The sequence below is a fragment of the Eptesicus fuscus genome, chromosome 13 (assembly GCF_027574615.1).
Source record: "Eptesicus fuscus isolate TK198812 chromosome 13, DD_ASM_mEF_20220401, whole genome shotgun sequence".
NCBI classification, from domain to species: domain Eukaryota; kingdom Metazoa; phylum Chordata; class Mammalia; order Chiroptera; family Vespertilionidae; genus Eptesicus; species Eptesicus fuscus.
In genome coordinates this window covers 42,539,196-42,554,848 of record NC_072485.1, presented here as the reverse complement: position 1 = coordinate 42,554,848, position 15,653 = coordinate 42,539,196, and the positions used below count along the sequence as shown (strand labels likewise).

The 15,653-nt window shown below is 42.3% G+C and overlaps 1 protein-coding gene across 7 annotated transcripts in view; it reads right to left on the bottom strand.

The window, feature by feature from the left end:
• Window positions 1–15,653, bottom strand: part of STIM1 (stromal interaction molecule 1) — a 214,981-nt gene that overhangs the window by 1,950 nt on the left and 197,378 nt on the right. Inside the window, exons 8-13 of one of the 7 annotated variants that reach the window (XM_054724794.1) lie at window positions 9,123–9,290; window positions 8,510–8,610; window positions 7,995–8,230; window positions 6,718–6,810; window positions 4,678–4,744; window positions 703–831 (exon numbers count right to left, since the gene is read on the bottom strand). In XM_054724794.1, coding sequence (XP_054580769.1) covers window positions 747–831; window positions 4,678–4,744; window positions 6,718–6,810; window positions 7,995–8,230; window positions 8,510–8,610; window positions 9,123–9,290 — 750 coding nt within the window. In that variant the 3' untranslated portion in view covers window positions 703–746. Of the gene's footprint in view, window positions 1–702; window positions 832–2,587; window positions 2,625–4,368; window positions 4,745–6,127; window positions 6,177–6,717; window positions 6,811–7,994; window positions 8,231–8,509; window positions 8,611–9,122; window positions 9,291–15,653 lie in introns of all 7 variants that reach the window. The other 6 variants (XM_008149912.3, XM_054724796.1, XM_028158160.2 and 3 more) reach the window with 6 other exon arrangements.

Genomic DNA, 15,653 nt, shown 5'->3' with positions numbered 1-15,653 from the left:
ACAGGACAGAGGAGAGAGAGAAACAACATGAAAAGACAAGACAGGGTATGAAAATGGGGGTAAAGAGAGCAGCAAGAGAAATAAAAATAGGATGAAAAGGCATAGTGGGAAAGAGAAGGATGAGAAACAGAAGGAAAACGAGTAGGTCATAAGCACAGGATGACAGAGGAGGCAGGAATAGGAAATGGGGATAAATTGAAGAAGAGACAGAGAGAAGAGAATAAAATTGGGGAAGAAGAAAAGCAAAAGAAGAAGCAAGACCAAGGGGAGAAAAAAAAAAAAAAAAACGAAAGGGGAAAGTGATGGGGGAAGAAGAGACAGACAACAAGAAGCAAAAGCAAATGTCATTATATCATCATCTGTCAGGCAAAGGGCTTTCTAATGTCTGGGCCCCACCCTTGAAGAATGGCCAGGCCCTAAACTAGGGCAACCACAGGCTTCAATACCACAGGCATTCTCCTCATAACATCTCTGCTTCCTCATAGCTGGTTAGATTTCTTAGGACTCAACCCTGGCTAACATAGAATCCACATCTTGCTCTGAGTCACCATTTTCCATGCCTTCCTCCCCCACTTACTCCTGTCACACCCTGGGACACATCCAGTCTGGGCCAGGCTCCAAGAAACAGGGCACATGCAGTAAGTGGGCCTGACCCAGGCTGGGGAGGAGATAGTCAGAACAGCCTTGCAAACAATCACCCACCCAAACAGGCCAGGATGCTGCCTCCATCAACCCTCTCACAGGATTCAAAGGGGGTCATAGAGAAGTGTTGCAGAGTTCAAACCAAAGTCGGCTGGCAGCAGGAAGGGTAGAATCTTTTTCAAAGTTCTGCTGCAAGGGAGAATGGAGAGAGGTGCAGAAAGACAGGATGTTTGGCCTTTAAGCAGCAGTGGTTCAGAAGAGCTGCACACTAGAAATTGTAAGGTTTGATTCAATTTCCATCTCTGCCTGAGGTTTGGACAAGTCATCTAAATTTGCAGGTCCTCAATTTGGGCCAAATGAAGATAATACCAATTCAATTATCTTGCAAGACTGTTTGGGGGATCAAATATGTTGGCAAAGTACTTGGAAATGTAGAAAGTATAGTGGGAATGATGATGAGGCCGGTCAAGCTGAAAGACCCACATGGGGGCCAGTCACAAGAGGCTTCTTTGCAAGGCTGAGTTATGGGGGCGTGGCACTGCGCACGGGACATGCACACACGGAGGCTAGTCCATGAAGTTGAGACCCTTTCGGAGGTGGCAATTCCTAAAAGAGCCATGAACCAATTCTGGATGCCACCCCTCCGGCCGCTACAGCAAAAAAGGGTACATGTGGGGGTCCCCTGCCAATCCCTTAACCTTCCTTCTGCTTTCCCAGAGGCCTGAGAACCCAGATTAGAGGAGAGGGCTAAGGGAAATGCTTAAATAAACAAGTCAGGAAGCCAAAGGGAAAGTGTTGGGAGTGGGAGAGGGGAGCACCACAGGACCTGGGAAGAAGGAAGCTTGTGGGTCAAAAATTAGGAAAGGCTCCAGGCCCTTAAAATAGGCAAAAGCAGGAGGTTGGCTCATAGGTATTATACAGGGGTGGGCAAAAGTAGGTTTACTAGTATAGTTGAGAGTAAGCAAAACAGTTAATTCTTATATTTTTATTTATTAATTATTGTATTATTTTCCATACAAATAACGACAAACCTACTTTTGCCCCACCCTGTAGGTTTAATTCTCAGTAGGAAACAATTAACTAAGCAGCTACCCCATGAGTCAGTACCTTCCTAGAGATAGAGGATAGCAGAACACAATTCTATCTCCAACTCCCATTCTACAAATACTGTTTCAGCCACATTCTTTTGTGTTTACCAAATCTGGTCTCATATTTGTTTTCATAATATCTGATGCTGTTCTTGCTTCTATGTAAATGTACCCTTGCTTCTCTAAGCCCTAAGATGATCCTCTCCATATCCTGCCTTTTCTTCATACATACGAACCACCACTGAGCATGATGCCAAGGAAATTCTGAGAGCAACACTGGAAAAGGGGCCCTTGAGGCTGAGGTGGTAAGGCTCCTAGGAGCCTACCTTTCTTTTTATTGGGGATGAGGGGGGTTGTGTTATTTCTTATTGATTCAAGACAGAAAGAAAGGGAGAGAGAGAAAGAGGAGAAACATTGATGTGAAGAGAAATGTAAATCGGTTGCCTCCCACAAGTGCCCTGACTGGGGATTAAACCCTCAACCTAGGTATGTGCCCTGACCAGGAATCAGACCTACAACCTTCTGGTACATGGGATGACATTCCAACCAACCGAGCCACACCAGCCAGGGCGGAGCCTACCTTTCTAATGCCAAGGAAGAGAGGTCAGACTCTGTCTTCCAGGCCCACAGCCCCATTTGGTCATGTTTCCCATCTTTCTATGCCTTCCCCATCAACTAAAAGCTGAGACTTGCAAAGAAAAGAAAAGAACCTTGGAGGAAGCCTGGATAGATTTAGGAGAGACAAGGTCTACTGAGGCAAGCTCATCTTCCCTCCCTGAATCTTTGAGACAATTCAGGCCAGGGGTATCCCTCCCCAAAGGCTGGGCTGCCTTGGGCTCCCATCCCAAACTACTAACCTTACTAGAGAGCCTGTTAGCCTTTAGAGACGATCCTCTGGTGCATGGTGCAAAAGAAAATTAAGCAGTGAATAGGCCAGGTGGATGTAGGTACCTTCCCACCCACCCTCCCCACTGGCCTCACCATGGGCCTTGGAACATGGTATTTGCAGCATCTTCTAGTGCCCCAAACCAACTCAGTACTCTCCATCTGTTTTGGGGAAAAGCAATCTCCCTGCCTTGGATTTTGGATGAAAATGAGGATGAGAATGAAGATGAGAAGCTCTGCTAAGCAATAATGCTAGTAAAGGCAGTTCCTTGTGAAAGAAAAAGGAACAGCCCTCAAGGATAACTATCCAGAGGTTCAAGGGGCAGAGCTAGAGAGCTTGGTATCCAGAGTGAGGCAGGACCAAAACGAAGCAACAGGGTAATAAGCAGGATGCAGCCCAAAGGCCAGGACTGGGCCATGGCTACAACTTCAGAGATGAGAGGTTCTTCCAGAGGAGACAGACTTTCTGAGGGTCCCTAAGCTATTCCAGACAACGTCAAGGTTACTATCTCAGACCCTAGCCTATCATCTTGAGGTATCAACAGGGCAAGTCCCTACAACTGCCAAATCAAGCTGTGGGAGAAAGCTTCCCACTAATTCTTATATGACCTTGTGTTAGGATAACAATATCCAACAGTATCCTAGAATGGAAAACCAAGTTCCAGTCTATGTTCTGCTCCTAATTAGTTGTGGGACCTGAGGAAACTACTTAACCTTTCAGAGCCTTAACTTCCTACTCTGTCTATTTTGATGTCTGCCTCACCTACAAACTTTTCTTGTCCAAAACCCCTAAACATGTTTGCCCTCTTCTGTTCCCTAATTCCAAGTGTCATCACAGACTCCTCCTCCTCCTTCATCCCTCATGGCCAGTACTAAACTAATCCTCTCCTTTCCATCCCAACACCTTATTACCTCCCCTAGTGGTCTACTACAATGACTTCCAAATTCCTGTTGTCTCCTCCTCCTTTTCTTATTTAGTCCACTAATATGTTATTTCTAAAATGCAAATCTGATCAATTAACTTCCCAGTAGAAACTCTTTTGCAGTTCTCTGTCTCTTAAAGGGTAATGGCCAAAGCCCCTAGCCATTCAGAGCCCTTCATCATTCTAGCCTCATTTGCTAGCCCTTCACACCAACACATATCCAATGTTCTAACCACAAATATCAGATTCTTTTGAATTTCCAATGTCTCTGCACATGTTTCCTCAGCTTAGAATACATTTTCTCCTTTTACTGTACATAAGATGTTAGCACAAATGCCATCTCTTTTGTGAAGTGTTCCACCCAAGTACACACTGTTAGTCACTCCCTCCTCAGTACCCCCATAGCACTTAGCAAATTGTTCCATAATTATTTATGTACCTCTCCCAGGCCAGACTGTAGTCCTTGATGGCTGGGATTGTTTATTATCATCTATGAATCCTCATGCCCAGCAGAACCTGGCACAGAGTAGGTATCATTAAATGTTTGTTGAAGTAAAGGAAGTGAGGTCTCCACTGAGATAAAGAATGTAAAAGTTCATAGTTTAGGCAAAAGTGCTACAGGACCATGAGGGAGGGGGTTAGATTCAGCAAACCCCAAACACAGAAGGGAAGAAAGGTGTGAGGAGTTATGCTGACCTTAAGGAATCCCAGGGCTGAGAAAGGACACACTGCACACAAACCCACAGCTGACCAAGCAGCAGCCAGCAGGCAGAGGCCAAGGTAAAGGCAGTAGAAAGGGAAGGAAGGGAAGAAAGAGAGACAGCTGATACCCCAAGCTCTCTGATTGCCCAGGCATCACAGTGGTGCTGTCACAAGTGGGTGGGTCAGAGGAGGGATCCATCTGAAGAAAATAGGAAGTGCTTTGGTGGTAATAAACAGGGTGGACATGGATGGTGGTGGTGGTGGCGGCTGCGGTGGTGGTGGTGGTGGTAGAGGAGCAGGAAGAAGGAGAAGCAGAGGCAGATGGAGAGCTGGTCCCATGGCCTTCAGAACTGAAAGACTGTCCAGATGAAAGGCTGCGCATTCGCCGCAGAGATACCCGGCTTGTCAAGAAGTGGCCAGCCTCACCCTCTACCAACCTCTGAGATCCCAGGCCATGCTGTGGTTCCGTCAGGCGCTGCCGGACACTACTTTGCAGGCTTGGGGCTGCAAGGAAAGTGAAGACAGTATGAGGAAGGGCCAGCCTACTTTGGGCTAGCAGGCAAGCAGGTGTGCCCATGGAGAAATGCCTGCTGGAGACCACTCTGGGCCTCTAGTGCCCAAACTGAAGAATGGGACACCTCTTCCCCAAAACCTCCCACCAGGGGTCCTAAAATGGGGAAATTGAAGATAAGGTGCCTGGGTCAGTTTTAGTGGCAATTCCAATGGAAAGTGACCAAGGGCCAACATTACTATAAAGGGATATGACAAAGCAGTTAGTGGGAGGACACAGGCAGGACAAGGTAGGATAGGGGTTAGGGACAAGGTTCGGGAGAGCACTAAGAACCAGCCTTTCAGAAAGCCAACCTCAGGAAATAATTCATAGTTTAGACAAGGATTTATAGACAAACATGTTCATCACATCATAATTAGTAATTGTGTGAAAGCAACAAAAAGGTGGAACAATGAGACAATGATAATATATCCAGTTACTGGAAGACAATATACCTATTAAAAATGGTACTTATGAAAAGATTTTAAATGCACAGAAAAATGCCTATTAACCAGTTAACTGCCATGTGTCCAAAACGGAAACCATCCCCACACGCCACGATATTTTGAATTTAATTAAAATATATACAAAAATAAATATATTACTCATAATTCGCATGTTCTTGAATATTTATTTTCAGCTGAAAATTCTCACGAAAAATAATTTTAAAGTTGGTCAGGGCTGCTACTTAGGGAAAACATTTTTTTTTTTTATAGACGCACATGGCATGTGGGAAAGGTCCTCTGCTTGCATCTACAGATGCTTATGGCGTACAAAGGGTTAAAATGCTCAGGGCAAACCAAAGGACACAACATTTTTTATAAAAGAAATACCTTGAACTATGGAATACAAAAGACTATAGAGTTTGAAACCAGGCCTTTCCACTTCTAGCTGTGACCTTGAGCAACTGACATCCCTATTTTAATGCCTAATTTATAAAATCCTGTAAGATTGTCGTAAGGCTTCAAGATAATGTATTTAAAGTACCTGAAATGGTTCATGGTACTCAATAAATGGTAGTGGTTATCATTATCTTGACCACATAAAAATTATTTTAAAATCTCACAAGAAGACTGAAAGAAAAGGCGCTCATAAATGGTGGGACTATGGATGCCTTTTTGTGCTCATGCTTACTCTTTTTACTACTTGAATTTCCTCTAATAAACATGTAAACAACAAAGAACCAGCTCTTGAATCAATGCTGCAAATCAGGCTTTTGGAAGATGATGGCCACCATGCCCAGTGAAGGGGTCTACGTGGGCACCAGTAACTCAGGAATGTGCTAGAGCATACCCCTTGGGCTTACTCCCAGCCCCAGCTGAAAACAGAATTCACACCTTTGTTTTTTCTCCTCTACCTTGATAGATGGGCTTCCCTGCCTTCTCCCTAAAAATAGGAGAAAGGGCCAGGTTATAAGGGTGGCAGAAACCTTAGAAGGACCACCAGGGAGAAAGCAAAAGTCCACGGTGATGGAGAGCTGGGGAGGCAGGGCTTCTATGGCTGGTGGCCTTCAAGGCATGAAAGCAGAGTGGAAGAGGAAAAGGAAGCATGAAATAGGGAGGGAGAAAAAAGGGGAAACAGAGAAATAAGGGAAAAACATTAAAAAGAGAAAAGAGGAGGATAATCTTTCCTTCCCTCTTTCCATCCCAGTCCAGCTGGAAGAGGGGCCACCAGGAAATCTGTCTAGCTGGGCTAACAGGAGAAGCCTAAGCCTTCCATCACCATGGGTATTCTCTCCAGCCTTCATCTGAGCAGGCTGGTTCTTCTCACCCCCGAACCTCTCCCTGCAGTTAGTAGGGACAGTGCTTAGGGAATTGAGGGAGCAGGCAGGGGAGTGAGGCAGGCAGGAGAAGGGGCCCGTGGAATAGGAGTGTTGGTTTAGTCCCCAAAGTCGGAAAAACAAAAGCCCCAAAGGGGCTTCTCAAACCGGGGTATTTCCAGAGGGACTGATCATCCGAGCCGGCGGATGTTGAGCAGAGAGAGCGGTCACTGAACCTACGCCCCATCAGCCAGGCAGCATCTAGGGTCCAACAGCCAGGCCAAAAGGAGAAGAGAATCTGATTTACAGAGGGCTTCAGCTTGCCCACCAATGGGATAAGGAAGGGCCAGGGGGCAAGGGGTGGGTAGTTCAGAGCTAATGATGGGCCCTCCCAACCCAGAGAACATAGGAGCCTTTAGATCAAGGATCAGGCTCTGCCTGCCAGTGATCCTAACCTTGTTGCCTTTGAGTAGAAGCCCTGAGAAGATATCAGAACAGGAGATAAAGAGTCTTGGCCAGAGGCAAAGTATCATTGAAAATTTTACAAATAAGTCCTGTCTGGAGCTGGAATCCATCGTGATTAAAGAATCTGGATTTCTGAAAGTAAGCCCCTAACCCAGGCCCAGGTTTTTGCCATCCCTTCTGCACCCATGGGATATGGCCCAGAATAACAGCTTTTTTAAATAAGGCTCTAGTCTATGTATCTAAAATAGCCTCTGATCCAGAGAAAACCTCAACTGGGCCAGTAAGGGTTAAGTTCCTTTGTTCACTGAAGAATTCCCACATAGTTCTGTCTCTTTCAACTCTGTTCTACTTAGCTCTTATCACTCACAAAGGAGACAACGGAAAGGAAAAAGACCCAGGACAGAGGGTGGGGAGGTCCAAGAGTTCAGGTGGAAAACTTGACATGCTTGCGCAGGAGACGTCTCCTGGACAAGAATGTCTTTCTGGTTTGGAAGATTCAGGAGGGACTGTTGCTTCCTGGGGTCTCACACAAAAAGCCAGAGAGGAAGAGACATCATTCTATTCATCTACATTAGCAATTAAGAATAATGTATATAAAATGAAAACAAATAAAAGCAATAAAATAAATGAGTTAAACTAAAAGCCATTTTTATATCATTAACCACTAAGGAGATGATTTTTACAAAGGCAGATGGGGGAGGGCAGAGGTAAATAAAGGGACTTAAAAAGCACAGAGTGAAGGGAGACACACTGAATACAATAAACCCAGAAGGGCAGACAGCATAAAGCAAGGAAAAACACTGAAAGGGCAACTATAAAGGAATATCTGGTGACAATTGTTCTTTAACTAAGGTTATGAGTTGAACTGTCTTCCTTGTTATCTGCTCCATGTGCTGTTTAAGCATGGCAGTGGGCAATTACTTAAACCTGTGGGTGCATCAAAGACTCCTTCCCTCATCCCCACCCAAGAGATCACCTACACTGCATGGACAAGGGTGACACAATCTCCTCATCCATGTCATCCACGTCGTCAGTCATGATGAAGTGAGCAGGGTTGTGGCGTGTACTGCCCATCCAGTTGGGGTCTATGTTGAGAGCAGCCACCAGTGAGTGGATGCCAGGGTTATTGACAATCTGGAAGCCACAGAGGATTTCAATCTGCTGCCAGCGGTGCAGGCGCTCCCGCAGAGCTGCTGTCACCTCACTCAGAGCTTGCCTGAGGACAGATAAAAGAGAATTGCAGGCATGGGCTGGGTGTGAACCCCAATAGGAATGAGGTCTCTTAGAGGAACAACTTGAGAGATATGTATAAATAAGAAACACAATTAAATCATAAACCTAATAGCAAGGTCGGAACTAGATAAGGGCTGGGACAGGAAACCAGAGCTGTCCTGATACCAACGAAGAAGTAGAATTGGGGTTGGAAGCCCTGTACACCCTCGAATTCTGAGACTGGGATGGACACCGCCAGAGCTGGGCAACAGGTGCTACTTACTTAGCCGTTAGGATTTTGTGATCCACATCATCTAGGGAAGAGCTGTGGGCCACGTGGAAGGTGCCAAAGAGTGTGTTTCTCTTCTTTTTTATCTTCTCAGCCTGCAAAGATTAGACCCTCAGATTAAAAAAAAAAGCAGGGATTAGAATTTGAGGAATATCTTTCTGTAGTTGGGTCCCCCTCTTATCACAGCTTAGGCTGCACAAGAAAAAGGTAGAGAAGATGGGAAAGGGAAAAGAAAGGCAAGAGGAGGGAAAGAGTAGAGGAAGAAAGAAATTAGAGGAAACAAGAGAAGCAAAAGGATCCCCTGTCAGTACCCTAGCCCCAGGAGGATGCTGCCCCCGTGAGTCTATGGCTGGCAGTCTTCCTTATGCCTGCCTCCATTTGCTGCATCCTTCCTAGAAGGCGAGTGGGATACCCCACACCCTCATTACCTGCTCCAGAAGCTTAAAGAAATTATTAGAAGCTGTCTATTAGGAAAAGAAACAGAACCCAGCACGAGGATCTCTCTTTGTCCAACAGTAAGGATAGGGAGAGGCAGAAAGGAGGAAGAAGGGCAGGTGAAAGGGAGGGAGGTGAGGAGAGAAGAGGGCAGCATGAGGGCATGTCTTACCCCCTCCTTGGCCACCAGCAGCTGTTTCTCAGCACTTTGCTTCTTGATGTTGTAGTACTGCACCTCCACCTCATGGGTCAACTGCAGCCACTTCTGAAGGGCATCTGGAGCATACCAGGAGCTGTGTGACTCCAGCTCCTTCTCTGCTTTTCTCAAGGCCTCCCGAACCTGTGCAGCCAAGAGGACGTAAGTCCATTTATTACTACCATGACCTCTCCAATGCCTCTGTAACATACTTCAGAGTTCTTTTAAAAAATGTTTTTATTGATTTCAGAGAGAAAGGGGGAGGGAGAGAGACATAGAAACATCAATGATAAGAGAGAATCATTGATTAGCTGCATCCTGCACACCCCTACTGGGGATCAAGCACGTAGCCCGGGCATGTGCCCTTAACCGGAATCGAACCTGGGGACTCTTTAGTCCACAGGCCCAGCTCTATCCACCAAGCCAAACCGGCTAGGGCAGAATTCAGAGTTCTTAATCTGCTATCTTATATGAGCTTTATAATTCTCCAAAGAGGGAGAAAGGGCAAGGATTATTCTCTGTATTTTATATACAAGGAAGCAAGTTCAAGAGGAGGAGCTCAAGAGGAGGAAAGTAACCACTCAAGGTCACACAGACCCCCAATGGATGCCTCAAACCATGGGTAGTGCCAAACCCTGTATATACTATAACTTTTCCTATATGAACATACTTTGTTTTATTGTACTTCACTTTATTGCACTTCACAGATTTGGTGTATTTTACAGATTGAAGGCAGACACTCCTCCAGCAAAAAGATTACAACTGGCTTTATTGCAGTGGTCTAGAACCAAACCCACAATATCTTCGAGGCATGCCTTTACATAAATACACTTCACAGCTTCTTTTTAGCATATCTGAATTGCCAGCATCACTACTCTTGCACTTTGGGGCCGTTAGGAAGTAAAATAAAGGTTACTTGAACACAAGAACCGTGATACCAGGACAGTTGATCTGATAACCAACATAGCTACTAAGTGATTACTTGGCAAGTAGCATAGACAGTGTAGATACACTGGACAAAGGGGTAATTCATGTCCCAGGTGGAATGGAGTAGGACAGCACAAGATTTAATCACACTACTCAGAACTGTGTGCAATTTAAATCTTATGAATTGTTTATTTCTATAATTTTCCATTTAATATAGTTGAATTGCTATAGAAAGCAAAACCTCAGGTAAGAGGGGACTACAGTAGCATCAACCAGAACTCAAACTGAGGTTTTTTAGCTACCAGACTAGAGCACTCTTTTCCCACAATAAGTGCCTCTCCTGGTCATGCAGCCAACCTCAGTAATCTTCCCTCTCACTTCAGGCACAGGTCAGCTCAATGAATAATCATCTTTTCCAAGAGTTGGGGTCTGTGCTTGGACCTCAAGGCATCACAATGTGGCAAAAACAAAACACCCACTTGATTAGGAATTCAGAAGACTGGTTCTGGTCCCTGGTCTGTCATTCAGCTAGCGGTGTGACCCTGTACTTCCTAAACCAGATCTCAATTCAGTGTGAGGAAACTTTCTGGATCTTAGGAGAGAGTGAGCTCTCCATCAGGAGAGTTATATGAAGATCTCATGTCATAGAGACCTTAAAAATTGATTGCTATTCCAGAAAGGAATTGACTTGAATGATCTCCAAAGTCTCCTCTACCCAGATGATTCTCTCACTGAGCAGGCAGATAGGCTTTGAAGGACACTCTACAAGGTGAGAAGACAAGAAGCATGCTTACACCTAACAATGAGCATTGCCAACAGAGGCCAAGACATGGACGGACAATGTATAAGCATAAATCTGCTCATTGACTTCTCAGCAGAATCATTCAATGAAACTGACAACCACAAGGCACTCAAATGAGAAAGGTCTGAAAATACATACTGATAGTATACACACTGGATGACTTGCAACTCACTCAGGTTACCAGTATAAGTGATCTACAACTCCTCCATCTGGACACTGACCTTCAGCTGCTCAGAATCCGAGCAAAAAGGGATTGACAGCCATCTCACTGTGCCCAAATCAGCCAATGGGACAAGTATCCCATAGCAAGCCTGAGGTCCTCTCCACAGCCTAAAATAGACCAGGAAGGCCTTAACTAAGGACAGAACATCTTTATTCCTTAGCGAGCTAATAAGGCCAATCTTCACTTGGATTTTGTTCCTTGAAAAAGAAACTATCAAATGCCCCACTCCTGCCTTTGTATACTTAAAATGAAGGATCTATCTTAGAGTCTAATACACCAAGTCTGCAAGTATATGATCAAGTTCTACATTAAAAGCATTTTAAGGAATAGAATAAGCTAAGAAGGGGAGAATGGAGAGAGAAAGGAAAAAGAAACCAAATAGACGGGAATGTGGTAGTTGGGGAGGCATACAAAAGGGTTGGCCTAACAGGCTCAAAAACTGTCTAATGGGAGAAATAATTACAAAATAGGAAACAGGGAATGAGGAGATAGGAGGCAAAGAGACAGACAGACATATCTTGTGCACACAATTAACAATTGCCTGAAGGAGAAGACAACAGATAAGGGCTGGGACAAGTCAGAGTTTACAGTCCTATTCTTTTATTCTATGCCTGTGTTTCTCAACCTTGTCACACACTGGAATCACCTGGGGAACTTTAAAAATGCTGATATCTGGACTATAACCCAGATTCTGATTTCACTGAACCAGGATGTTGGCTTGATCATCAAACAACTTTTTATGTGATTCTAAAATGCAGCAAAGTTAACCACTGATCTATGTGCTTTAAAGTATTATCACCTTACTTTCACCTCCACATAGAATGCAGTAGGTCATGTCAAAAGAATAATTCTGATCAAATACAACATCTGGGGAAAGCTTAGTATAAGTTATACATTTTTTAAAGGTAAATTATTATAATTATGAAACATTTTCAAAGACATAGAGTTGTAGGAGCAATAAAGATTAGGTCAGCAATTACTAAACTGTAATCCAGGGATCTCTGAATGTCCCCAAGACCCTTTCAGAGCATCTTTAAGGTCAAACTATTTTCATAGTAATACTAAGAACTATTTACTCTTTTCACTCCCTTTCTTTCACAACCGAACTGTGGAGTTCTCCAGAGGCTGCATGATGAGTGATATCACAACAGATTAAATATAGACATTAATATAAGAAGCCTGCAGCATATTAAGCCAGACATTTAAAATAATTGCAAAATTATTTTTAAAAATCACTCTTCTCATTAAATTATTTCTACTTTGGAAAACCTAGTCATTTTTCATAAAAATGCAGTATTTGTGTTAACATTTAAGGGATTTAATATTCTTTTAAATTAATAAATAAATATTTTTTAACTTTCCAAGTTTTAATTTTTTAAAAAATTATTTGATTTTAGAGAGAGGGCAAGGAAGAGAGAGACAGAAAGGGAGAGGGGGGAGAGAAAGAGAAAAAAAAATTGGTTTGTTGTTCCACTTATTTACATATTCCTTGGTTGTTTCTTGCATGTGCCCTGAGCAGGGAACTAACCTGCAACATTGGCATATCCGGACAATACTCTAACCAATTGAGCTACCTGGTCAGGGCCTCAGTTGTAATTTCTCACAGGGTAAATAGCAACATATTGCCCCCCATGAAAACATTCTCTAAGGTCCTAAATAATTTTTTAAGGGTAAAAGGGTCCTGAGACCAGAAAGTTTGAGAACCACTAGATTAGATGAACTAAAAATCCAGAGAGGGAAAAACCTTTCTAGAGGGAACTGACAATTGTCATCCATTTTCTTCCCTGAAGGCATTTGATGATTCTAGGTGAGGACTGAGAATTTGGTCTGGGCCAGGCAGAAGGACTCCACTGGGAGACAAAGAAACAGCCTAGCTTTTGTTTATAGTACAGTACTAGTCTAACAAATTGGAAATTGAGGGGTTCCCAACATATACCCAGCTTTCTTTGTTGGGCATTTACTGAATCCTGGAGCTGTGCAGGAGAATAGTTAGCTAGGCCAAAGAATGAAACAAAATCTCCCATATTTTCATAATGTTTAGGAGGCAAAGTATTGCAAGGATAGGACCCGCCTCAAACACACAGCCTTCCCCTTAAGACAACTGCAAAATTTTGAAGCTATGAGGAGCAGGAGGTAAAAGAGCTAAATTAAAAATCTCCAAGTGGCAGAAATGAAATATCTCATAGTCTTTCAGGATTAAGAGAAAGAAATCCACCAGCTCTCATAAAAAGTTAGGAAAGGACTTACCTGAGAAACTGTGACAAATGCGTGCTAGACCAAGTCTTACTAAAACTACAACCCAGTTCCAAAAGAGCTCAATCTCTGATTGGCTTGAGGTGATTAAAGTCCTCACCCTATATACCTAACACAATGAAGGGAAACCCTATATCTGATGGAACTTAAATCATCTGGAACTTCTATTTTTTTAATATGCTGTCTAGAATTTAATAAAAATAAATTACTAGATATGAGAAGAGGCAGGAAAATATAACCAATAATCAAGATAAAGAATTTCTATAAATGATTCAGATATTAGCGTTACCAGACCAGGACTTTAAAATAAGCACAACTGAAAAGTTAAAGAACATGTAGGAAAAGATAAACACAAAACATAAGTGAAAACATAAAAATTTTAGAAAGGGAACCAGAACTATTAAAGAGTAAAATGGACATTCTAGAACTGAAAAATACATTATCTGAGAGGAGGATTCCACTGAATGGCTTAAGTAGTGCAATGTTCACAGCAGAATTCAGGATTAGAGAATTCAAGGATAGATCAATAGAAAATAATCAAACCAAAGCATGGAGAGAAGAGAACAGAGCTGAGCCTAAGAGACAAATGGAATATAGTTAAAAGGTCAAACATAAATATTGGACTCCCAGAAGGAGAGCAGAGAATGGAGCAGAAGCAGTATGTGAACACTAAAGAAAATGTGTATTTTGTAATTTTTAGGTAAAATGCTCTTGATGTTGTTAAGGTCAAATTGAATAATCATGTTTCAATATTTTATATCCTTATTGATGTTTTTGGCTGCTTATTATTGAGAAAGGTATGATAAAAATCTCTCATTTTTATTATGAGCTTGTCTATTATCCTTCTAGTTTTTTCAACTTTTGCTTTATATATTTTTAAATAGGTATATCCAAACTAAAGATTGTTATATATTACTGTTAACTCACACACTTATCATTAAGGAATGTGTTTTTGTCTCTATAATACTTCTTGCACTAAAGTCTACTTTTGTCTAATATTGATATATTACCTCTGCTTTATTTTGCTAAATGTTTGTATCATATATCTTATCTCCTCCTTTTGCTTTTAACTGTTTTGTATCCTTATACTTAAAGTGTATCTTTTACAAATAGCGTATAGATGGGTTTTGTTTTTTTACCCAGTCTGACACTCTTTGCCTTTCAATTGTATTGTTTTGCCTGTTTACATATACCAAGTCTGAGCATGTTTGAAAGGACTGAAACCATACAACATATGTTCTCTGACTACAGAGAAATTAAACTGGAAATCAAGGAGAAAGATAATCAGAAAAGTCTCCAAGTGTTTGAAAATTAAGCAACACACTTCTAATAGCCATGGGCCAAAAAAGGAATTGCAGCCGAAACTGGTTTGGCTCAGTGGATGGAGCGTCGGCCTGCGGACTCAAGGGTCCCAGGTTCGATTGCGGTCAAGGGCATGTGCCTTGGTTGCGGGCACATCCCCAGTAGGGGTGTGCAAGAGGCAGCTGATGGATGTTTCTCTCTCATCGATGTTTCTAACTCTCTATCCCTCTCTCTTCCTCTCTGTAAAAAATCAATAAAATATATTTTTTTTAAAAAAGGAATTGCAATGAAAATTAGAAAATCTTTTGAACTGAATGTTAACGAAAATATGAAATATCAAAACTTGGTAAATGCAGCTAAAACAGTGCTAAGATGGAAATTTATAGCTTTAAATGCAAGATTAAAAGTTTAAAATCAATGACCGAATCTTCCACCTCAAGAAGCTAAAAAAATAAGAGCAAGTTTAAAAAAAAGACTTCTACCCTGAAAACTATAAAATGTTGCTATGAGAAATTTTAAAAAGCCTAAATAAGTGACAGGATAAACAATGCTCATGGATTGGAAGAATCACTCAGTTAAAATGTCAATTTTCCCCCTACCTTAATCTATACATTCAATTCTAATACAATAAAAATTCCAGCAGGATGTGTTTTGGAGGGAGAGGGTCCAGTGGAATGACAAGCTAACATGGAAATGCAAAGAACCAAGAAGAGCCAAGGCCATCTTAAAGAAGAATAAAACTGGAGAGTCCCAAATAAAATGGTCAATGAATTTAAGAAAAGGTGTTCAATATTATTAGTCATTAGGGAAATGAAAATTAAAAGCACAATGAGATACCACTACATCCATACCAGAATGTGTAAAATTAAAATGCCTAAAAATACCAAGGTTGTAGCTCAACTACAACTCTCACATATTGCTGGTGGCAGTATATATTGGCACAACTTTTTGAAAAAAACTGTCTAGCAGTTTCTAATAAAGCTAACAGAAATAAGTGCTA